A 25,759-nucleotide genomic window follows, 5' to 3' on the forward strand; every position below is an offset into this window, starting at 1 on the left:
GACAGATGTACAAATGGATTGATGGATAAATGGGCAGGTAGATACATGCATGGACAGACAGGTGGATGGGTGGATGGATGGATGGATAGATGGACAGATAGATGAATGGATGGAAGAGGATGGATGGATGAGTGGATGGATGGGTGGGTGGATGGAGGGATGGATGGGTGGATGGAGGGATAGATGGCTGGATTATTTGCCTACTCCCTGGGTCATAGGAGGAAATGCTCTTGGATTGGGAAACTCAGACAAAGCTTTCAGATGGCCCTATGTGAAATTCATCTAACCCCATTGCTAGTGCCTTCTGGCCTGGGTGGGTGTTGGTCTCTGAATTAGGCAGATAATTTGCCCTAAACTCCAGCTGCCTGATCCTGGTTGCTATTTTCCAGCCCCTCCGTGGGCCTGTCTGAGACCGTGCAGGGAAGCACAGGGCTTGCCCAGCAGGATTTCCGTTCCGCGTGCACTGCCCTCAAAATGTCTACAGACCCAGATGGGGAGGGACTGTTTTGGGTCCTGCTGGCTTCAGGCACAGCCAGAGGCAGACGGTGAGCGGGCCCAGGCTGGCTGTCCTCCCGGCGTTGACATGAGTGAACAGGGTTGGGGTCTGAGCCAGAGCAGGGTCTGTGCTCTTTGTGGGAGAGCAGGGTCACCCTGGCAGGAGCTGCTGGCCAGGCAGGGAGAGGGAGCCAGGCCCTGGCTCGGGCCCTGGGCCGCAGGCCCACACGGAAGGAGCTGGGTCCCACAGGGCCTAAGAGGTGCAGAGAGAAGGAGGCCGTGAGGTCAGCCTGCTCTGATGGAGGGGGCTTGGTCCCTGCGCTCACTGGACGCTGTCCCGTGTGGGGGCTTGGCTTCTTTGAAGTGTTCTGCCTGGTGGCGGGGGCTGGGGAAGGGCTCATGCCCATGAACTCCACAGTTTGTTCTTGGTTCATGCGGTTGTCCTTTAAATAGACTTCTGACGGGTAGCCTGAAGATGGGTGGGGGCGTGTGAGTGTGTGTGTGGTGTGAGCACATAGTGTGCGTGAGTGAGAAAGAGCTAGGAGGAAGGAAAGATGTGAGCACCTGTGTGTGCAAGCCCCCAAGGGCACTGGGGCACAGGTGTTCCTGGGCTTGGTGGTGTGCAGTGTGTTCAGGTGTGAGGTGTGTCCAGGTGTGCGGTGTGTCCAGGTGTGACTTGTACCTGGGCTTGGTGGTGTGAGGTATGTCCAGGTGTGCAGTGTGTCCAGGTGTGAGGTGTGTCCAGGTGTGAATTGTACCTGGACTTTGTGGTGTGCGGTGTGTCCAGGTGTGTGGTGTGTCCAGGTGTGAATTGTACCTGGGCTTGGTGGTGTGAGGTATGTCCAGGTGTGCAGTGTGTCCAGGTGTGCGGTGTGTCCAGGTGTGCGGTGTGTCCAGGTGTGAGGTGTGTCCAAGTGTGAATTGTACCTGGACTTGGTGGTGTGTGGTGTGTCTAGGTGTGCGGTGTGTCCAGGTATGCAGTGTATCCTGATGTGAATTGTACCTGGACTTTTTGGTGCGAGGTATGTCCAGGTGTGTGGTGTGTCCAGGTGTGCAGTGTGTCCAGGCTCAGTGGTGGTGTAGCAGGAAATGTGGCCTTGACTTTTAACTTGCGGAGGACAGGCCTGCTGTGTCCTCAGAGATACTTGACTTCCTCTAGCTTTAAAGGGAGAAAATATTCATTTTTCTCTGATTATAAATATAATCCATGCTTGTTAAAAAATATAGAAAAACAGCAGGGCCCTAGGCCTGCTAGACCTGTCACCTCTCAGCACACAATCTGAACGAACTGCCACCACCATTTTGCTCTCTGTCCTTCCCTTCTTCCCCTGGGTTTCTCCTTCTGTCTCGGACTCTGAATCTGACTCCATTTCTATCTTTAAAGCAAAATCGGGGCCTTAGGTTACTAACTACCTTTTTCATTACACCAGTTCTTGGTATTCTGATTTTGCAGATGAGAACAAAACAGTATGCAGGAACAAATTCACAGCGAGCAGGTGCGCCCACCCGTCTCCTGTATGGGGTCTCGAGGCCCAAGGTGCCCTGGGGCCACGGGTGGTGACTCCTACCCCACCCACCTTCCAGCACTGAGATGCCCCTGAAGCCAGTTTAGAGTGTCAAGGATGACTCTTGCCTATAGATCTGAGAGACCACCCTTGGGGAGGGGCCTTTTATGGAAGTCTCTAGAGAAGGAGAGTTGCAGAGGGTGGGGTGGGGAGTCTGTGTGGAGGAGGGATAGAGAAAAAGAACATTTGGAAGTTTCCAGTCAGGTTGGGAGAGGGGTAGGAGGTGTTTAGCCAATCTCACGAGACGCTCAGAGTGATAGGATGCTTTATTACCAAGGAAACCAACTTCTCGGCCTCTCAGCCCTGGGAGGCTGGCCCGGGCTTACGTGGTCAGGGCAAGCTTCTCCACGGGGAAGGGCTAGGAAAGGCCTCGAAGGGTCTGGATAGAAGAGCGGGGAGGCTCTTTCCTGGTAGGCAGAGGAGCTGGGCAGAGGATTGGAAGTGGGCTGCGAGTGTGCGTGTGGTGGTGTGAGCTGCGTGTGCATCTGTGTGTCTGTGTGAAGGGTCATTGAGGGAATGGGTGGGCAGGCTAGCATGGCGGACACTTCAGAAGGTGGCATCCGCTGTTCTCCACGGCGGGGTGGGGTCCTGGGGCTGGTCCGCTGCCAGGCCCCCAGGCTAGGCTAATTTTGAGCCTGCTGTACCGGTTATAGCCTCTGGGACGCCGTGAAGGTGGGAACGTGCTCCTAGACCTGGAGTGGCAAATTATGCCCGAATCCCAAAGGGGAACGTGTAATTTCTGAAGCTCGACCAGTTCTTTGGAGCACTATGTTTAGCTTTATTTTCTCTCCTTTTCACTCTGGTGAACTGCTGGCTTCCCTCGCATCTTTCTTTAAAAAGAACTGTATTAAAAATAAAAATAAGGTTTCTGTGGGGTTCAGGGTGAGAGCAGGAGGGGCAGAACAGCTGCCTGGCTGGACCATTCACAGGGAGTCCATCTGGTCCACCCCAGGGGTCACACTGAGCCCACCACCACGAGGCCAGCACCCCAGAACTATCCAGAGGCCGTGCTGCCCTCCTGCCCATGCTTCTGCCTCTGAACAGCCCCGGGGCTAAGTTTCGGGGGGGGGGGGGGTCACCCCTCAGTGCTGCTCTCTTCCCAGAGCACGGATGGGTCCCTGAGTTCCCAAACTTTCCTCCCAGAGCCTAGGAGGGCTCCATCCTCTAAGTACTTCTCTGAGCCCTTCCTGGTCCCCAGGAGAGGGCATCCCCCAAGATCTCCCTTTTAAAGCAGGAAGACAGCCTGGGGGTTGGCATCAGTGGAATCCTAGAGCCCCCTGCTCAAGGCTCAAAGGAAGGGAGCGTCAGCCCCAACCCTGGAAGCTCTGGGTCCCAGCTGGTGTCTAACCTCTTCAGTGCTACCCTCTTTTGTTTCCTTCCCCAGCCCCTGCCTCCTTGAACCACTTCTTTCTTGAATGTGCTGTGCTTCTCTATTTCTCTGCGCTTTGGCACTTCCTATGCCTGGAATGCATCACCTTGGTTGTCCACTTGGTAGACTGGTACCATTCACCCAGATCCCTGTCACCTCCCTGGACTGTTGTGGTGCCAGGCATGTGACCCTGCTTCCTGTCCTGACCCCCCAAACCCCTCCTTGATGACACAGCCCAGCAGTGCACCCTATGAGCACTGGAACATTGCAGGCAAAGATCTGACGCCCAGGAAAGGGGAGCCATGTGATACTCAGACACCTGCACCTGCTCGGGAACTGTGCCCAGCAGAGGTTGCTCTAGAGCTGAGATGCCATCCAGCTGTTGGAATGAACCCCTGGAGTTGGGGAGATTTGGGAAAGGCTGGGAAGGAATCTGAGCAAGTGGCATGGAGTCCACGGGAGCTGAGGGTAGTGAGAGTGGGAAAGAGACATGTGTCAGCTTGGCACCTCCTATGTGCCTCACCTGGGTGAGATGTGCCTGCCCTTCATCACAGTCATTCTCACTGTTAGGGTTTTGGGCTCATCCTCCAGAGGGGCCGCTGATTCAGAGAGGTCAGGGGGCTTGCCCAAGGTCACACAGCTGGTAAGGCCATGGAGCCAGGATTTGGAGCCCTGTTTGACGCACTCCAAAGTGCATGCTCTTTCCACACTGGATGAAGAGCAGAGGCTACCTGGTTGAAGGAGCTCTCGCTCCTCAGGCCTACAGCCTGCCCCGAAGTGGGTTCTCTAATCCTGCTGCTAACCGGCATGTTTGATTTGTAGCTTGCCGACGGTCTGGCAGCCTCAGCCCTCACTAACCTGGCGTCTTCTCCGTCCATTCCTCATGTATGTATGCTTTCCTACTTGTGGGCACCTTGGTCTACCTTGGGGGAGTGGAGGTGGGAAGAACAGGGAGGGGCTGGTGGGAGGGGAAGACTGCTGGGATCCCGAGCAGGAAACAATCCCCTCTTTCCCCTGTGCGGTGATGGGGAGCAAACTATGGGGTAGGTTCTCAGAAAGAGATGTCCTTACGTTGTCCCCTGGTGCACCCCAGGGTTTGTCTGAATCCCCTTTACCCATGTGATGGTGGGGGGTGGGGGGCCTCAGGGGTCAGTGGAAGCAGGAAGGTCTCTAGATGAGACCCTGACCACTGGGACGTGGGGCACGAGAAGCGTCTGTGGGCAGCAGCAGGTTGACACTGTCTGCTCCTCCCAGATGTGCTAAGGGCGTGTGTGACTGAGGACCCCAGGTGTCCCCGCAGGTTCGAAAGGTCTGCTTCCGTGTCCCCAATGTCTGCTTCTGTGTCCCCGGCTGGGCTGTTTCCTTCCTGCCTGGGCTGATGAACTTATGGGTGGTGGGTCCCCGGTGGGAGAGGACTTCCTTGTCTAGCCTCCACCCGACACTCATGAGTCCCACACTGGGGGCCACGGGACAGCCCCTGACCTGCTGGGAGGCCGTAAGAGGTGGGCCCAGCCAGAAGGCAGGGAGGTATGTTCCGTTCATAGTGCCAAAGGGAGACGCTGCTGTACTGGCGTCTTATGGGCTGAATTAAGATAATAGGGCTTCTCGGAGGAGGCAATATAGATTTTCAGTTTTTTCTGTTTTATCCATTGTAGAAAATATGGAAAACACAAAAAAGTGTAAGCAGAAAGTTAAAACCACCTATAACCCTACCAGTTGGACATAATCACTCCCAAGACTGACGTGTCTCCATTTTTAGATACTTTTATGCATACATTTAAAAAAAATAAAATTGGAACCATATTGTACTTTTTTTAATATTTTCACTTTTGTTTTACTTAGACGTATACTGTAAATGTTTTTCCATATTTTATATTCTTTAAAAATATGGCTGCATGTTATTCCATTATATGGCTATCCATAAAGTTAACTACTCCCCTGTCATTAGACATTTAATTTGTTAATTTCCAATTGTCGTTTTTTATGTTCCTTAGAGGAGTTTTTTTTTTTTTAGTTTACTGTATATAGATCCAGCCCTTTTCTTGTTAAGTTTATTCCTAGGCATTTTATATCCTGTTACATTATATTTTATATCCTCTTCTAAGTGGAATTTTTTCCTTTTGGCTCTAACTGGCTATGGCTAGTATTCAGGAAAACAATATTACTGTATATATACTTTAAAACAGACTTTTTATTAAGTTCCATTATTAGTTCTAACAGTTGTTAATTGATTCTGTTGCAATTTCCAGGTAGGTAAATATGTTTTCTGCAAATAATAATAAAACTGTCACTTTCTTTCTAATAGTTATACCTTACTGTTTTTATCAGAATAACATTTGATACTTGGGATGCTGCCAGGCAAATTTATTTAGTCACTGACTCTACCAAGAATGCCTCTCTCATTTTTTCATTAATTATGATTGATTCTTAATTTCAGATAGCTATTCTTGATTTTCTTAAGGTGGTGTCCTATTTTTAGTTTATAAATAGGTTAATAGAAGTATGGGAGTTTAATTTTTATCCAATGTCATTTGGCATTTATCAAGATCATCAGATTGTTTTCATTACTCTGTTAATATAATGTATACTTGCCCAATTGGTAAACCTAAATTGATCAATTGGTTGTGGTATTACAAGCACTCTTATCTAGTGCAATTATTATTTTTTTTTTTAATTTTTTTAAAATATTTATTTATTATTATTATTTTTTAATTACATTAAAAAATATATATGAGGTCCCATTCAACCCCACCGCCCCCGCCCCCCACTCCCCCCACAGCAAGATGCTCAGAGATGAACTTACCAGGTGCAATGGATGTATCTAGTGCAATTAAAACAGTAACCGGTTGGCTAATTGAAAAAGTTGGTTAAATAGGGACTCATTAAAAGTCATACATACATATCATAAACGTTTTATTTTTAATCATATCCATGTCCCTTTATTTTTCAATCATCTGACATGATGCCAAAGCCCCTTCTTTACATTTGGAGCATCTGATTCAAGTGTCATGTCATCCTTTTGGTATAAACTGCATCTGAGTGTATTCTCTAAGATTTTTAGCTTTAGGCTTATTGAAATTGAATGAAAACCTAATGATACCTGCAAAAAAAAAAAAAAATCTGAGTGTGGACCTCTTAAAGTTTATTCCCCAACCCCTTTTTTGTTATCTCACTTCATCATTTAAAAAAAAGCATTAAATTAGTTTTCATAGAAACAAATGTATTTTCTTTTTCCATTCAAACTTTATAGGTTTTGGTAAAGTTAAATAATTTTTTACCTAATTGCCATATTAGTATAAGTGGCATAAACAGGTTTGGGAACAAACACGGTTGCCTCACCTGCTGTGATTTGCAATCTCACGGTGTTCTAGAGTAGCTGTAGGCATTCAGCTGGCTCTAGACCTTTGCTAGATCATTGGCAGAGAGGATGTATGATGTTTGTAAATCCTGGCTAAGGAGAAGTTTTTCAGGAGAAATTCTACTGTATAGTATTGAGTTAGATTTGCTATTATTTATTTAGAATTTTTGTATCTGTATTAATAAATATTTTTTAGGTTGTATTTGTTTTCATATCAGATTATGTTTTGTGAAGGATATCCTTATTTTCTGTGCTCTTGGACAGTCTCTATGCCATAGTCTTGTTTTATATACAAATTGTGAAATGATATGAATTCTCTGCAAATTAAAAAAATGATTAATAGTCACAGAATTTAAAAGCTGGTGGACCAAGTGAATTGCAAATTGTATTTATCGTTTAGCTGGTAAATGGAAATACCCATCCTCTTTTCTTGAGAATGGTATTAAATTATATGACTTTTGAACCATAGAAGGTTTTCAGACATGCATAGTGTGTACAAAATGCAACTGTCCTGGATTTATTTGTAAAACAGGCCAGCACCTCTTTGGGAATGGATCCTTTGATTACTTTCTACTTCTTAAGTCAATTTGGTGGCTCAGATTTCCCCAGATACTATTACGCTTATAGGAATTTGTGCATATAACCACACTTAAAAAAAACAAACAAACAACTCTTCCATAGGTATTCTGTTTTTTGTTCTCATTCCTAATTTTGCATATTTGGATTATTTCTCTCTTTTTCCTTTATTAGGTTCAGTAGCATTCCTCTGTTTTATAGTTTTTCATCCAAAGATCCACTTCTTTTAAATTCTGTTGGAATTGGGCCAGCTCCTTTAATTTTTAAACTCAAGTCATAGTTAGGTTTTCTCCCTCTGAAATTCCTTTTATATACATTTTTGCTCTCTTGGATCTCTCCCTCTCTGCTATTTAAGATATTCTCTCTCATTTTTAAAAGATTTTATTTCTTTCTCCATGTACCCCCCCCCGCCCCGTTTTCTGCTCTCTATGTCCATTTGCTATGTGTTCTTCTGTGTCTGCTTACATTCTCATTAGGTGGTTCTGGGAATTGAGCCTGGGACCTTCCGGAGTGGGAGAGAGGCGATCATTCTCTCAGCTCCCTGTTCTGCCACATCTCTTATTGTCTCTCCTCTGTGTCTCTTGTTGAGTCATCTTGCTGTGCCAGCTCTACGCATCGGCCGTCACTCCTGTATGGGGTGGCACTCCCGTGTGGGGCGGCGCTCCCGCATGGGGTGGCACTCCGCATGGGCCAGCTTACCACTCAGACCAGTTTGCCTTCACCAGGAGGCCCTGGGCATGGAACCCTGGACTTCCTATATGGTAGATGGAAGCCCAACTGCTTGAGCTACCTCTGTTTCCTTTATGATATTCTTTTAAAGGAGATATGTGTCTACATTTTCTTCTGATAATTCTGAAGTTGTACTTTTCATGCTAAAGTCCTTATTCCATCTGGAATTAAATTTCCTTGTATGTATATGCCAAGTGTGAGGTAGGGATCAGATTTCTTTTGATTTTTTCCCCACATAGATAACCAATTAATTCACATCACCATAGAATGTCTTATCCTTTTTCACTGATCGGCAATGATCACTCTGTCAATATCAGTGTAGGTTTGCTTGTGGGTTCTACGTTTCTGTTCCATTGGTCTATTTGTCTTTCTCTGTACTAATGCTCCACCGTTTCATTTACTGAAGCTTTCTAATAAGTCCTGAAGTACTCCATCTTGTTCATTTTCAGGATAACCATTGTTCTTCCTGCCCTTTATTTTTCTTCATCAGTTTTAGAATCAGCTTGTTAACTTAAAAAATATTGTTAGATTTGTGATTGAATTACACTGATCTCTGAAACAATTTGGGAAAAACTGACATCTTTATAATATTGTCTTTCCAATTATTTAGCTCTTCATTAATATCATTCAATAAACTTTTATCATCTTCTCCATTAAAGTCTGGCATGACTTTAATTAGATGTAGTTATAGCTGTTTTATATTTTTTTATTTTACTCAGATTTTTAAAGGTACATTTTCTAATTAGTTGTTGCTGGTATATAAGTGAAATTGCCTTTTACACACTGATTTTATATCCAGAAAGTTTGCTAACCTTTCTTGTTAATTCTACTGATTTGAGGATTCTTCTGAATTTTCTGTATAGTCAATGATGTAATTTGTGGTTATTGGCAGTTTTGATGCATCCACGTAGATTTTTTTTTTCCTTTTTATTATTTCTTTTTCTTGTCTTGTTACATTGTTTAGGACTATCAGTTTAACATTTTATACAACTGGTAATAAAGAACCTTCTTATCTGCTTGTGACTTGAAAGTGAATGTTTTTATGTTTTGCCACCAAATATGAAATTTATGAGGTGAACTGTTGCTAATTTGTTAAGAGTTTTTATCATGAATATTGTCAGATTTGTTGAATGCTTTTTAAGTATCTACTGAGGTGATCTCATGATTTTCCTTCTTTAATCCACTAATGTGGTAAATTACATTACTAGATGTTTTTCATCTTTATAAATTGGTTTTTATTTACTTCTTATATAAATGGAACCATACAATATGTTACACAATATATTTGGTTCATAGTGACACAATCATACAATATTTGTCCTTTTGTGTCTGACTTGCTTTGCTCAACATAATGCCTCCAGGTTCATCCATGTTGTCATATGATTTATGAGTTCTTTTCTTCTCACAGCTGCATAATATTCCACTGTGTGAATACACCACAGTTTGTTTATCCTTTCATCAGTTGATGGGCACCTGGGTTGTTTCCAACTTTTGGCAATAGTGAATAATGCCACTATGAACATCGGTGTGCAGATGTCTGTTTGTGTCACTGCTCTCAGTTCTTCTGGGTGTATACCCAGTAGTGATATTGCAGGGTCATGTGGCAAATCTATATTTAACATCTTTAGGAATTGCCAAACAGTCCTCCACAGTGGCTGAACCGTTCTATCTTCCCACTAACAGTGAATAAGTATTTCTATCTCTCCATGTCCTCTCCAACACTTGTAGTTCTTTGTCTTTTTAAAAGTAGCCATTCTGATAGGCGTGAAATAATATCTCATTGTAGTTTTGCTTTGCATTTCTCTAATCATTAGTGATGTTGAGCATTTTTTTCATGTGTTTTTTCACCATTTATATTTCTTCTTTGGACAAATATGTATTCAAGTCTTTGCTCATTTTTGAATTGGGTCGTTTATCTTTTAATTGTTGAATTACAACATCTCTTTAAATGTCAGGGATATTAAACCTTTATCAGACATGTGATTTCCAATTATTTTCTCCCATTCACCCTTTGACAAAGTCCTGTGAGGTGAAAGAGTGTTTACTTTTGAGGAGGTCCCATTTATCTACTTTTTTCTTTCAATGTGTGTGCTTTGGGTGTTAGGTTTAAGAAACCACCACCTATCACAAGGCCTTTAAGAAATTTCTCTACATTTTCTTCTAGTAGTTTTATGGTCCTGGCTTTTATATTTAGGTCTTTGATCCATTTTGAATTGATTCTTCTGTGGGGCGTGAGATAGGGGTCCTCTTTCATTCTTTTGGCTATAAATATCCAGTTCTCCCAGCACCATTTGTTGAAGAGTCTATTTTGTACTGCTAACATGGACTTGGTAGGTTTGTCAAAAAGCCAGTTGACTGTATAAGTGAGGGTTTATTTCTGGATTCTCAATTCTGTTCTACTGATCAATGTGTCTATCTTTATGCCACTACCATGCTGTTTTGACCACTGTAGCTTTGTAATATGTTTCAAGGTCAGGCAGTGAAGTTCCTCCCATGTTGCTCTTCTTTTTTAGAATGCTTTTGGCTATTCAGGTGCACTTTCCCTTCCGAATGAATTTGGTAATTGCCTTTCCTAATTCTGTAAAGTAGACTTTTGGAATTTTGATTGGCATTGCATTGAATCTATAAATCAGTTTGTGTAGGATTGACATCTTCATGATATTTAGTCTTCCAATCCATGAACACAGAATGTCTTTCCATTTGTTTAGGTCATCATTGATTCTTTTAGCATTGTTTTGTAGTTTTCTGCATATAGGTCCTGTACTTCTTTGGTCAAATTAATTCCTAGGTATTTGAGTCTTTTTGTTACTATTATAAATGGAATTTCCCCCTGATTTCCTCCTCAGATTGTTCAGTACTAGTGTACAAAAACATTACTGATTCTTTTGTGTGTTGATCTTGTATCCTGCCACTTTGCTGAACTCAATTATTAGCTCAAGTAGCTTTGTGGTAGACATTTCAGATCATGACAGCTGTAAATATTGAGAATTTTACTTCCTGTTTTCCTATTTGGATGCCTTTAATTTTTTTTCTTGTTTAATTGCTCTAGCTGGAACTTCTAGTATAATGTTGAGTAATGATGGTGACAGTCGGCAAACTTGTCTTGCTCCCGATCATAGAAGGAAAGCTTTCAGTCTTTCCCCATTGAGTACAATCTTGGCTATGTGTTTTTCATATATGTTTTTTATCATATTGAGGAATTTTTCTTCTACTCCTATCTTTTGAAGTGTTTTTTATCAAAAAGGAATGCTGGATTTTGTCAAATGTCTATTTTGTGTTGATCAAGATGATCATGTGGTTTTTCCCTTCAATTTGTTATTGTGGTGTATTACAGTGATTGATTTTCTTATGTCATACCAGCCTTGCATACCAGGGATAAATCCTACTTAGTTGTGATGTATAAGTCTTTTCCCATGCTGTTGGATTCAATTAGCAAGTGTTTTGTGGAGAATTTTTGTATCTGTGTTCATTAGAGAGATTGGTCTGTAATTTTTTTTTTCTTGTAATGTCTTTATCTGGCTTTTATATTAGAGTGATGTTGGCTTCATAAGATGTGTTAGTAATTTTCCCTCCTCTTCAAGTTTTTGGAATAGTTTAAACAGGATTGGTGTTAATTCTTTTCAAAATGTTTGGTGGAATTCACCTGTGAAGCCATCTGGTCCTGGGCTTTCTTTGTTGGGAGATTTTTGATGGTGGATTTAATCTCTTTAAATGCGATTGGTTTGTTAAATTCTTGTGTTTCTTGTCATGTCAGTGTAGGTTGTTTGTACATTTCTAGGAATTTGTCCATTTCATCTAGGCAGTCTAGTTTGTGGGCATATAGTTTCTCATAATATCTTCTTATTATCCTTTTAATTTCTGTTGGGCCAGTCACAACGTCCCCCTTTTCATTTCTGATTGTATTTATTTGCATCTTCTCTCTTTTTTTCTTTGTTATTCTAGCTCGGGGTTTGTCAATTTTGTGGATCTCAAAGAACCAACTTTTAGTGTGTTGATTTTCTCTATTGTTTTTTTGTTCTCAGGTTGATTCATTTCTGCTCTAATCTTTATTATTTCTTTCCTTCTGCTTGCTTTGGAATTGATTTGCTGTTCTTTTTTTAGTTTCTCTAGTTGTTCAGTGAAATCTTTGAGTTTAGCTCTTTCTTCATTAGTATAAGCTTTTAGGGCCATAAATTTCCCTCTCAAGACTGTCTTCGCTGTATCTCATAAGTTTTGATAAGTTGTGTTCTCGTTTTCATTTGTCTCAATATGTTTACTGATTTCACTAGCAGTTTCTTCTTTGACCCACTAATTATTTAGGAGTGTGTTGTTCAGCCTTCACACATTTGCAAATTTACCTTTTTACTGTCTATTACTGATTTCCAGTTTATTCCATCATGATCTGAGAAGGTGCTTTGTATAATTTCAGTCTTTTTATATTTATTGAGAGCTGCATTGCACCCTAACATGTAGTCTGTCCTGGAAAAAAGATTCGTGGGCACTTGAGAAGAATGTCTAACCCACTGAGTTTGGATGCAACATTCTGTATATGTCTGTTAGGTCTAAGTCGTTAATCATATTATTCAAATTCTCTGTTTTCTTGCTGATCTTCTTTCTGGTTGTTCTATCTAATGATGTGAGTGGTGTGTTGAAGTCTCCAACAATTATTGTAGAGGTGTCTATTTCTCCCTTCAGTTTTGCCAGAGTTTGTCTCATGTATTTTGGGGTTAGGTGCATAGATATTTACGACTGTTCTATCCTTCTGGTGGATTGTCACTTTTATTAATACATAATAGCCTTCTGTATCCCTTATCACTTTCTTGCATTTAAAATCTGTTTTTGTCTGATATTAGTATAGCTACCCCTGCTCTTTTTTTGGTTACTATTTGCATGGAGTATCTTTTTCCAACCTTTCACTTTCAGTTGGTTTGTATCCATGGGTCTAAGGTGAGTCTCTTGTAAGCAGTACATGGATGACTCATGGTTTTTTATCCATTCTGTCAGCATATATCTTTTTTTTTTTAAGATTTATTATTTATTTATTTCCCCCTCTTGGGCTTGCTTATTGTCTGCTCTCTGTGTCCATTCACTGTGAATTCTTCTGTGTCTGCTTGTTTCCCTTTATTGCATCATCTTGCTGCACCAGCTCTCTGCGGGCGTGGGTTGTCAGCTCTCTGAGGGTGTGGGCCAGCTTGCCTGCACAAGGAGGCCCTGAGACACGAACCCAGGGCCTCCCATATGGTAGATGGGAGCCCAATTGATTGAGCCACAGCCGCTTCCCAGCCTATATCTTTTTATTGGGGAGAGTAATCCATTCACATTCAATGACATTGCTATAAATGTATTATTTACTTCCACCATTTTATTCTTTGGTTTTCATATGTCATATCATTTTTTTGTCTGTCTTTTTACTCTTTTGGCCATCCTTTCTGCTAGTCTTTCTTCTGTACTCTCCTGCAGGCCTCTCCCTCCTGTCTCTTTCTTTCAGGCTCTAAGACTTCCTTTAATATTTACTGCAAATGTGGATTCTTTTTTATGAACTCTCAGTTTCTGTTTGTCTGTGAATATTTTATACTCACCTTCATATGTGAAGCACAGTTTTGCTGGATAAAAAATTCTCAGCTGGCAGTTTTTCTCTTTCAGTGTCCTGATGGTATCCAACCACTGTTTTCTTAATTCCATGGTTTCTGATGAGAAATCCATGCTAAATCTTACCGGACAACCCTTGCATGTGATGGCTTACTTCTCCCTTGCTGCTCTGAGAATTTTCTCTTTATCTTTGACATTTGATATTCTGAGTACTATGTGTCTTGGAGTAGGTCTGTTCAGATTTATTCTGATTAGGGTATGGTGTGCTTCTTGGACATGTAAGTTCATTTCTTTGATCATAGTTGGGAAATTTTCCTCAAATATTCTTTCTGTCCCTTTTACCTTCTCTTCTCCTTCTGGAACTCCAATGACATGTATGCTGTTGTGTTTCATGTTGTCATTCAACTCCCTGAGCCCCTGCTCAATTTTTCTATTGTTTTCTCTCTTCAATTTCATCTGTTCTGTCTTTGGTGTCACTTATTCTTTCTTCTATTATTTCGAGTCTGCTGTTGTATGTCTCTAATGTGTTTTTTTTTATTTTTATGTTTTTACTTTTTAAAGATTTATTTAATTTAATTTTTTCTCTCTACCCCCTTTTGTTTTTTCACTTGCTGTGTCTGTTTTCCTTGTTTCTTTAGGAGGCACTGGAAGCTGAACCTGGGACCTCTGATGTAGGAGGGAGGTGTCTAATCACTTGAGCCACCTCTACTCCCTGCTTTCCTGTGTCTCTTATTTTGTTTTTCCTCCCCATGTCTCTCTTCTTTTTTTGGACATTAATTGAATATTTATTATATGCTAACTGCTTGGCATATAGAATCTTCATTAGTAATATATAATACAAATATATAAGTATACATATTTCCATATATTAATATATTAAATGCCCCAGACACTTTTTTTTTTAAAGCTAGAGGGCTAAATACCAATTCATAAAGGTGGGAACTTCCTATGGGGGTACAGAAAACTTTCCTTTCTTTCTATTTTTGAATATTTTTAATTGTTTAATATAAGCTTGTGTTTTTTATTTTTAATTTTTATTGTCTTTTTTAAAAAAGATAAATAGATCACATTAAAAAACATAAGAGGTTCCCATATACTCCACTCCTCACCCCTCCACTCCTCCCACATCAACATCCCCTTTCATCAGTAAGGTACATTCATTGCTTTTTGTGAATACACCCTGGAGCACTGCCATACCACATGCACCATAGTTTACATTATAGTTCTCCTCTCTCCCAGTCTATCCAGTGGGTTATTGCAGGATATACAATGTCCTGTGTCTGTCCCTGCAATATCATTCAGGACAATTCCAATTTCTGAAAATGCCCCATATCACATCTCTTCCTCCCTCTCCCAGCCCTCAGCAACTTCCATGGCCACTGTCTCCACATCAATGACACAATTTCTTCCATTGTTAGAGTCACAACAATTCTATAGTAGAATACCAGCAAATCCACTCCAATCCATATTATATTCATCCATCCTGTGGATCCTGGGATGGCAATGTCCACTCCACCTCTAAATCAAGAGGGGGCTTAGGTCCCACATAACTGATGGATGTGATTCTCCTGCTTGCAGTTGTAGACAATCTCAAGTCCCTGGTGTGGTTGTTGACCATTCTCACCTCCCCGTCAGCTGACCTTGATAAGTCCAATGAACTGGAGAGTAGGTGTTACAACTCTGCTGAGGCTCAGGGCCCAGCTGACACATGGTCAGTCCAGAGATTCAAGTCTCCTGAGCATTTACAAACCCCAGCACCAATCACAGGTTCAGTAAAAGTGACAGAAGAGGCATGTGTAGAGAGATCACATCTGAGTCCAACTCCATCACAATCAGGAGCACATATTCCAAAGTAGGGCCCACTGGCAAGCAATGAACTCCAGAGCCATCTGTCATGACTGGAGAATCCGTGTGTCTCCGTAGCCCTCAGAAGAATCAGTACCTGGGGTTGTATCTACTTTGGCTGTCTCTGGGATCCTGCTGAGACATGTGTAAGCATGATTCTCAGATGACCTCCTGACTCATTTTGAAATCTCTTAGCCATATAAACTCATTTTTCTTTACCATTTCCCCCTTTTATTCAAGGTCTTTTTATAGTTGCATCACCAGCTAGTGATGGTAGTAATCCCTTGGCACCAGGGAGGTTCATCCCCAGGAGTCATGTCCCATGCTGGGGAGAAGGTAATGCATTTATATGCCGAGTTTGGCCTAGAGAGTCCCCATGTCTCATGTTGCATCACCTTGTTGTGTCAGCTCACTGTGTCTGCCCATCGCGTCAGCTCACTGTCTTCTTTAGGAGACACCGGGATTCAAAGCAGCAACCTCCCACATGGTAGATGGGAGCCCAGTTGCCTGATCCACATTTTCTTCCCTCTAATGTGTTTTTGATCTCCTCTATTGTGTCTTTCATTCCCATGAGCTCTGTTAATTTTCTATTCAGAATTTCAAATTCTTCTTTGTGGTCACTCAATGTCTTCTTGATGTCGTTTTATCTCTTTAGCCATATTACCTTTCAACTCATTATTTTTTTATTTTGGAAGTTTGTGCACATCTCATTAATTAGTTTCTCAAACCCTGTGTCTCTTCTGGAGCTTTGATATATTCCTTTTCTTGGGCCATGTCTTCCATTTTCTTAGTATGGCTCATAATTTTTTGCTGATGTCTAGACATCTGATTAGGATGTAGTTTACTCAGATGCTTGATTTCTTTCTCTTTTGTAGGGATTTAGTGGTGGGAGGATGTGTATTACTGCTGATCTTTGATTCTTGGTTTGACCTGGATCATTAAGACTGACCTTGTTAGTTGCTCAAAATTGGGCAACTAGTAATTGGATGCAGTCCTGCTTCCTAGGGCCTTGGAAGCTATATAGGCTGGAAAGAAATCTTTCCTATTTTTAATTTTCTCACATGCACTTCCTTAGTCTGCTAGCAGATGGTGCTCTTTGACAATCCTTTAGTTAAATGCCTGGTTGAGTGTGTGTTGCAACACAGGCTGGATCAATGTGATAGAGGTTCCTGCCTGCAGGCTAAGAACCTTGTAATTCAAACTTTCTCAGAGACGGTTCTCCAGTCTTCTCTGGGAGACCCCTACCTTTTTCCCAGGTAGGAAATATTTCCACTCCCCTCTGCATCCTCAATAATAAGTTCCAGCTAGTAGAGAGGGAGATTGTGAGGGTCATATCTCTTTAGCCCCTTGTGGACTTCCAAGGCAAACAATGGTGCAGCCCCACACGGCCTGGAAGGACTCCTGGGACACAGCAGAGCAAATCTGTGGGTCAAAAGCTGAGTCAGCGTAGGCTGTGTGTGTTATTCTCTCTCCCCTTTCCTGGGGTGGTAGGTCCCTGGAGCCTCCTTTGTAGCTGGCTCAGAGGCTGAAAATTCTAAAGCGTCTTTAGTGTGGGGGAGAATGCCGGCAACAGCAGCCATGGTTTCAACTCAGTTTTGCCATCGCGATTCCCCTTCTTTGTCCCTCTCTCTTCTGGGCGGTATCCAGCCTTTGCCTGGTGTCCTAAACCCTGGAAGATCTTTTTCTAGGCTGTTTCAGCCTGTCCACTTAGCTATTTTTCTGGAGGAGAAGAGAGTCCTGTATCTTTTTTTGTCATCTTCCTGGAAGTCCTCACTAGATTTCTAAATGCTGAAACATCTTTGAACATTTGAAACAAACTATACTAGTCAAGATATATTATCTGTTTTTCTGAATTGCTGTATTCAGTGTGTAAATACTTAATTTAGGATGTTTTCATCCATATTTATGAGTGATAATGGCCTGGTGTTTTCCTTTCTCATAATGGTCTTTTCATATTTTGGTGTCTAGGTAATACAAATCTTATAAAATGACTTGTGGAATATGTGCTTTTTTCCTAGTCTCAAGAGTTTAAGATCAACAGTATCTGTTACCTGAATGTTTGGTAGATTCACTTGAAAAATTTCCTGGACAGTATGTTCCTTGGGAATATTTTAAACTGTTGATTAAATTTCTCTGGTGTTTATAGGACCATTGAGATTTTCTATTTCTATTTCTATGTGAGTCACTTGTGGTGATTTATGTTTTATAGAAATTTATCTAATTCCTCCTAAAATCTATTGACATGATTTTTTTTGTAAAAACATCTTAATTTTTCAAAAATATTTTCATCTAGTTATGCCCACCCTTTTCATTCCTTGAGTTATATACTTTGTCAATTTTTAAAGTATTTTTAAAGAACCCGCTTTTAGCTTTTTTGTTGTTTCCTTGTTTTCTATTTCATTTATTTATTATTTCCTTCAAGTTTTTTTTGGTTGTATTATATGTGTGTATATATATATATTAAATTTTTTTAATTTTAATTTTTTTATTTTTAGGAGGTACTGGGAATTGAACCTGGGACCTTGTACATGGGAAGCATGTGCTCTACCACTGAGCTATACCTGCTCCCCTGTATTTTATTTATTTTTTTTTTTTTTTATTTTTTTATTTTTTTTTTTTTTAAAAGATTTATTTATTTATTTAATTTCCCCCCCTCCCCTGGTTGTCTGTTCTTGGTGTCTATTTGCTGCGTCTTGTTTCTTTGTCCGCTTCTGTTGTCGTCAGCGGCACGGGAAGTGTGGGCGGCGCCATTCCTGGGCAGGCTGCACTTTCTTTTCACGCTGGGCGGCGTTCCTCACGGGCGCACTCCTTGCGCGTGGGGCTCCCCCACGCGGGGGACACCCTTGCGTGGCACGGCACTCCTTGCGCGCATCAGCACTGCGCATGGCCAGCTCCACACGGGTCAAGGAGGCCCGGGGTTTGAACCGCGGGCCTCCCATGTGGTAGACGGACGCCCTAACCACTGGGCCAAAGTCCGTTTCCCTGTATTTTATTTTTAACCTCTTAAATTTGTTGCTTACTTCATAAGTATTCAAAAATTCCTCTTTTCTAATGTATACATTTAAACCTATAAAATTCTCTCTAGCTACTGCTTTATGCATCCCACAGGTTTTGATGGGTAGTGTTTTTGTTATTCTTGAGTATTTTCTAATTTCTGTTACATTTATTTTAACACCTGAACTTTAAAAAAATGTTTGGAAGTTCCTAGCTTATACTTTAATTAAGTTGTCTTTTTTTGCCACTTACTTCTAGGTTAGCTGTGGTATGGTCTCTATGGACTGATTCCTAGAAATGAGTTGTAGTTTGCTTTATGACCAAGTATAATGTACTTGAAATAATGTATATTCTTCAAATGTGTCTTATCTATAACATGTCTATTTAGATCAAAGTTGTTAATTGTGCTATTCAAATGTGTTTTTTCTAATTTTTGTATGTGTGTGGTTTATCAATTTCTGAAAAGGTATATTAAAACATTCCATTTTAATTTATATTTGTCAGCTTTTCTTTGTAATTCTGCCTCCTTTTTCTCTTTTTTTTTTAAGTTAGAGAAGTTGTAGGTGTATAGAAAAATCATACAGATTACAGATTCCCCATATACCCCTTTACGTGCACACAATTTTCCTTATTATTAACACTTAGTGTTAGTAGAGTACCTTTGGTACAGTTGATGAAGCAATATTGTTATAATTATGCTGTTAACTAAAGTCCATGGTTATTTTAGGGCTCACATTTGTGTTGTCCAAATCTGTGATTAAAAAACATTTATTCTGGTAGTATATATATATATAACCTGAAATTTCCTCTTTTAACCACGTTCAAATATACAATTCAGTGGTGTTAATTACATTCACAGTGTTGTGCTATCATCACCACCGTCTATTACCAAAAATTTTTCCAGTATCCCAAACAGAAACTTTGTATCAATTAAGCATTAATTCCTATTCTTTCCCCAATCCTGGCTGCTGGTAATCTGTATTCTAGTTTTTGCATCTATGAATTTGCATATTCTAATTATATCATATGTGAGATCATACAATATTTGCCCTTTTTCGTCTGGCTCATTTCACCCAAGATGATGTCTTCCAGGTACATTCATGTCATAGCATGTTTCTGATCATCATTCCTTTTTTATGTCTGTATACTACATTTTCTTTATCTACTCATCTATAATGGACACTTGGGTTACTTCCATCTTTTGGCAATTGTCAATAATGTATCTATGAACATTGGCATGAAAATATCTGTTTGGAGCCCCTGCTTTCAGTTCTTTTGGGTATATACTTAGAAGCAGGATTGTCAGCCCCTATGGTAATCCTATACTTAGCTTTCAGAAGAACCACCAAACTGTTTTCCACAAAGGCTGCACCATTTCGCATTCCCACCAACAATAGATGAGTATTCCAATTTATCCACAACTTCTCCCATACTTAATTCCCAATTTTTAAAAATAGTAGTCATTTTAGTGGATATGAAATGGTATTTCATTGTGGTTTTTTATTTGCATTTCCCTAATGGCAAGTGATGTTGAGCTTCTTTGCATGTGTTCATTTACCATTTGTATATCTTCTTTGGAGAAATGCCTGTTTGGGTCTTCTGTCCATTTTTTTTTTCATTGGGTTATCTTTTTGTTGTTGAGTTGTGGATTTACTTATATACTCTGGATATTAAACTCTTCTCAGATATTTGCTTGCCAAATATTTTTTCCTATTCTCTAGGTTGTCTTTTTACTTTCATGATAAGGTCCTTTGATACACAATGGATTTTAATTTTAATGAAGATGTATTTATTTTTTTCTTTTGATGCTTGTGCTTTGTGTAAAGTCTAAGAAACCGTTGCCTAATGCAAGAGCTAGGAGGTGCCTTCCTATGTTTTCTTCTAGGAGTTTCATAGTTCTGGTTCTTGTATTTAGCTCTTTGATCTATTTTGAGTTAATATTTATATATGGTATGAGGTAGGAGTCCACCTTCATTCTTTTGCATATGGATATTCAGTTTTCCCAATACTGTTTGTTGAAGAGACTATTCTTTTCACATTGAGTGGACCAGGCACTCTTGTCAAAAATCAATTGGCCTGGGATGCGGATGTGGCTCAACTGATAGAGTGTCTGTCTACCAAATGGAGGGTCCAGGATTCGATCCCCAGGGCCTCCTGACTCGTGTGGTAAGATGACCCATACGCAGTGCTGCCATGCGCAAGGAGTGTCATGCCATGTTGGGGCACCCCTGTGTAGGGGTGCCCCATGTGTAAGGTGTGTGCCCCGCAAGGAGAGCCACCCTGCGTGTAAAAGGCGCAGCCTGCCCAAGAGCGGTGCCACACACATGGAGAGCTGACATAGCAAGATGACACAACAACAAAAAAAGAGACACTGATTCCCAGTGCTGCCTGATAATGCAAGTGGGCACAGAAGAACATACAATGAATGGACACAGAGAACAGACAATGTGGGGCAAGGGAAAAGAAATAAATAAAATAAATCTTTAAAAAAAATCAATTGGCCTTAACTGTGATGGTTTATTTCTGAACTGTCCATTTGATTCCATTGGTGTATATGGCTGTCCTTCTGCCAGTACCATGCTGTTTTGATTACTGAAGTTTTGTAATAAGTTTTAAAATTGGGAAGTGAGAGTCTTCCAGCTTTATTACTTTTCACAATGTTTTTGGCTATTTGCTACCCCTTACCCTTCCATATAAATTTGATGATTAGCTTTTCTACTTCTGCAAAGAAGGCTATTAGAATTTTGATTGGGATTGCATTGAATCTGTAAATCAGTTTGGGTGGAATTGACATCTTAACAATTTTTAGTCTTACAGTCCATAAACATTTATTTAGGTCTTCTTTGATTTCTTTCAGCAATGTTTTGAGTCAGTGTAGCTAGTTTGTGTGTTTCCCCTATCATCTAGCTTATCTATTTTTTAGTGTACAATAGTTCATAGTATCCTCATAATCTTTTTAATTTCTCTGGAGGTTGGTAGTAATATCCCCCTTTCATTTCTGATTTTAGTTATTTTCATCCTCTCTCTTTTTTCCTTTGTCAGTTTAGCTAACGGTTTGTTAATTTTACTAACCTTTTCAAAGAACCAACTTTTGGTTTTATTGGTTCTATTTTTTTTTTCTTTAAGTCATTTATCTCTGCTCTTTCCTTTTTTCTAATCTTCATTCTGCTTGCTTTGGGCTTTGTTTTTTTTTCTAGTTCTAGTTGTATGATTAGCTCTCTGATTTGAGATCTTTCATCTTTTAAAATATAGACATTTAGAGCTATAAATTTCTCTCTGAGTACTTCCTTTGCTGCATCCCAAAAATTTTGGTATGTCATGTGCTCATTTTCATTCATTTGAGTATATTTCCTGATTTTCTTTGTGATTTATTCTTTGACCCATTGGTTGGTTGAGTGTTTTATTTAATTTCCATATATTTGTGGATTTTCCCATTCTTCTTCTGTTTTTGATTTCTGGTTTCATTCAATTGTAGTTGGAGAAGATACATTGGATGATTTCAATATTTTAAAATTTATTCTGACTTGTTCTGTGACCTAACATATGGTCTGTCCTGGCGAATGACCCTTTTGCACTAGAAAGAATGTGTATTCAGCTGCTGTTGGATGAAATGTTCTATACATGTCTGTTAGATCTTGCTGGTTCATGGTATTGTTCATGCCTTCTATTTCCTTATTGATCTTTTCATTAGATGTTCTATCCATTACTTAAAATGGTATATTAAAGTCTTCTACTATTCATGTAGACTGTTTATTTCTCCCATCAAATTTGTCAATAATTGCTTTGTGTATTTTGGCACTTTGCTATTAGCTGCATTTATATTTATAATTATTATGTCTTCTTCTGACTACTTATTCAGGAGAGCATGTCCTCCTTGTCCTTTGTAATAGTTTTTGACTTAAAGTCTATTTTATCTGATAGTAGTATAACTACTCCAGTTCTCCTTTGGTTACTATTTGCGTGGAATTTTTTTTTCTCACCATCCTTTTACTTTCAACCCACTGTGTCTTTAAATTTAAGGTAAGTGTCTTACAAACAGCATATAGTTGGGTCATGCTTTTTAAATATACTCTGACAATCTCTGCCTTTTGGCTGTTTTATACATTTACTTTTGAAGTAATTACTCATAATGCAGGACTTTCGTCTGCTATTTTGATGTTTTTGTCTTTGTAAGTCTTATACCTTTTATGTTCCTCAGTTTTTTTCCATTAATGCCTATGTTCATATTTATTTGATTTTTTGTATTGTACCATTTGAGTTTTTTTCTCATTTTGTTCTGTATATATTTTTAAAATATTTTCTTGTAGTTACCATGGAACTTAAAGTTAACATACTAAACAATAACAATCACATTTAATTTGATTCCAGCTTAATTTCAGTAGTATACACTAACACAGTTCCTATGCCCCTCTCTTCTCCCACCTTTTTGTTTTCCTTGTTACAAATCATATCTTTATATATTGTGTGTCCGAGGTAATCAATTTATCATTATTTTCATGCCTTTTCATTTTATAATCTATAAGAATTAAAAAATGGAGTTACTCATAAAAAAATACAATAGTACTAACATTTATAATCACCCATATAGTTACCTTTACTGGAGGTCTTTATTTCTTTTGGACACTTTGATTCTCTGACTAGTTTCCTTTCCTTTTAGTCTGAGGAATTCCCTTTAGCATTTCTTGTCAGGCAGGTCTAGAGGTGATGAACTCCCTCAGCATTTGTTTATCTGAAATGTCTTAATTGCATCCTCATTTTTGAAAGAAGGTCTTGGACCAGATAAAATTATTGGTTCGCAATTATTGTCTTTCAGCACTTTAGATATTTCATCCCACTGTCTTCTTGACCCCAGGTTTCTGATGAGAAATAGGCTATTTAATCTTATTTGGGATCCCTTATACACATTGTTTTTCTCTTGCAGTATTCAGAACTCTCTCTTTGTCCTTGGTATTTGACAGTTTGACTACCATGTGTCTGGATGCAGTTCTCTTTGAGTTTATCCTGTTTGGCTTTTGTAGAACTTCTTGAATGTGTATATTCATATCCTTTTATAAATTTGGGTAGTTTTCAGTAATTATTTCTTTGACTATTCATTCTGCCCCTTTCTCTCTTTCTTCTCCTTCTGGACCTCCCATACTGCATGTATTGGTACACTTGATGGTGTCTCCTAGGTCTCTTAGGCTCTGTTTCTTTCTTTTCAGTCTTTTTTCTTTCTGCTCCATAGCCTGAATCATTTCAATTGTCTTATCTTAGAGTTCACTGATTCTTTCTTCTACCATCTGTAACCTGCTGTTGAAATCCTCTAGGGAAATTTTAAATTTAAGTTATTTTGAACTCCAGTATTTTAGTTTGGTTTCTTAAAAAAAATTTTTTTAAAAAATCTCCTTATTGAGATTCTCTTATTTGTTCACTCTTCATTTTCCTGATATCCTTTAATTCTTTCCCCATGTTTTCCTTTATCTCTCTGAGCATACTGAAAATCAATTTTTTAAAGTCTTTGGTATGTCCAAAGTTGTCTCTTCTTTGTTGATGTTTTTGGAAATTTTATGTTGTTCCTTTGGAGGGGGCATCATTTCCTGTCTCTTTGCTTGTTTTGTAGTCTTTTGTGCATACTTTTTAATACCTTAATGTATTAATGCCAACATTTGGTCCCTGAGCTTCTATTCTTTAAATCTGTGCCCAGATAGTAATATGACAGAGATTACTTTGAGTGCTGGGAGCTAGCAAAAACAAGCAAACCTTTCAGAGTTTTTGTGAATTTTCTCTGCTGGCTGGTGCTTTCCTTCTGAGTTTAGTCTTTCTATCAGGAAGATCAGTGGAAGTGAAATTCAGGTTCTTCTGAGCCTGTGTCTTCTCCTGGGCTTGTGCTCACTTGTAGTCTTAGGAATTTTCTTGATGACAGGAATTTGAAAATCCTTGTTACTCCCTATGAAATATTCTTTTTTTTCTCAGCTGGGTGCTCTTTTGTTTGTGTTAAAGGTCATAATCCTTTGCCCCAGGCTGCCATGTGTTAATTATTTCTTATTCTGTTTTAGTTGTCAGCAAGCTGCTTCTTCCTGCTGGGCAAGTTTGGGAAGTGCAAAAGAGACAAATGTCCTGATTCAGTTTTTAGGGCTGCTGCCCAATAGATTGGCACCAACATATGGGCACCCCAGTATGTCCATGGAGATTACTCTGCTACTTCTGGAACAGGGCCAGAGACTCACAATGGGAGCACAGGCTGGCTCCACACAGTGTCTGGGAGGGGGTGGGGGAGGGGTTGGCAAAGACAGCTCAAGCATCTCCTACCATTTTTTTTTTCATTTTATTTTAAAAAGAAGCTTTTAGATTACATAAATGTATCAAAAATATAGGTGATTCCTATTTACCTGTACATATTGAAATATTGCTACTAACCATGGACTATAGTTTACATTATGGTTTACACTTTACACCACACAATTTTCCTACCATTTTTTTATAAGTTGTGTTTTCTTTATTCATCTCTTTCCCAGTTACTGCAGTATTATAACTGTTTTCTGGAGTTTTGAGGAAGATGGCTCTGCCAGTTTCTGTTAGTTGTTCAGATTCCGTGGGGGAGCAGAAGACCAGAATATCTTACGCCACCATGTGGTTGACCAGAACACCCTGCCTGCTTTTTCTTTATGTATATTGATATTTTATCATTAGGTTACAGACAAGGTTAGAATTCCTGTATCTTCCATGTAGTGAATCCTTCTCTTCTTGCCTTTTAACATCTTTAATGAGTTTTGCCTTAAAGTCTATTTTATCTCATATTAATATAGCAACATCAGCTTTCTTTTGGTTAATATTTTCCTAGTATGTTTTTCTGTCTTTTCATTTTCAACTTTCCTGTAGTTTTATGTTTTAAGGTCTCTCCTGGAAACAGCAAGTAGATGGCTTCTTTTTATTTTCCTGTAAGGCATTCAAAAAAATATTTTCCTCTTAACTTGAGAGTTAGAGATCCCAGCATGTTAATTGTTTTTAGTGATATATTTGAATTTATTTTTCTGTCATCATATTTTATGTTCATATTAGTCTTACCCTTTTCTCTCTCTCTCCCTCTCTCTCCCTCTCTCCCTCTCTCCCTCTTTCTCTTCTTCTTCCTCTTCCTCTCCCTCTCCCCACCCCCTTTCTGTTTTTGGTTTGAAAGATTTCTTTACTCCCTATTCATTCCTCCTCCCCTTTTCTAGTTTGGAAAGTATATGTTGCTTCTATTCTTTAGTGATTATTGTAGAAATTTTAACATGCATATTTAAC

General features: G+C 39.8%; 1 protein-coding gene across 25 annotated transcripts in view; it reads left to right on the forward strand.

The window, feature by feature from the left end:
- Positions 1-25,759, forward strand: part of DYSF (dysferlin) — a 224,002-nt gene that overhangs the window by 155,694 nt on the left and 42,549 nt on the right. For 16 of the 25 annotated variants that reach the window (XM_058278903.2, XM_058278898.1, XM_058278887.2 and 13 more), the window contains one exon: positions 4,252-4,314. The exons of the other annotated variants lie outside the window; for them this stretch is intronic. In XM_058278903.2, the coding sequence (XP_058134886.1) occupies positions 4,252-4,314 (63 nt within the window). The remainder of the gene's footprint in view (positions 1-4,251; positions 4,315-25,759) is intronic. 25 annotated transcript variants of the gene reach the window in all.

The sequence above is a fragment of the Dasypus novemcinctus genome, chromosome 17 (assembly GCF_030445035.2).
Source record: "Dasypus novemcinctus isolate mDasNov1 chromosome 17, mDasNov1.1.hap2, whole genome shotgun sequence".
Lineage (NCBI taxonomy): Eukaryota > Metazoa > Chordata > Mammalia > Cingulata > Dasypodidae > Dasypus > Dasypus novemcinctus.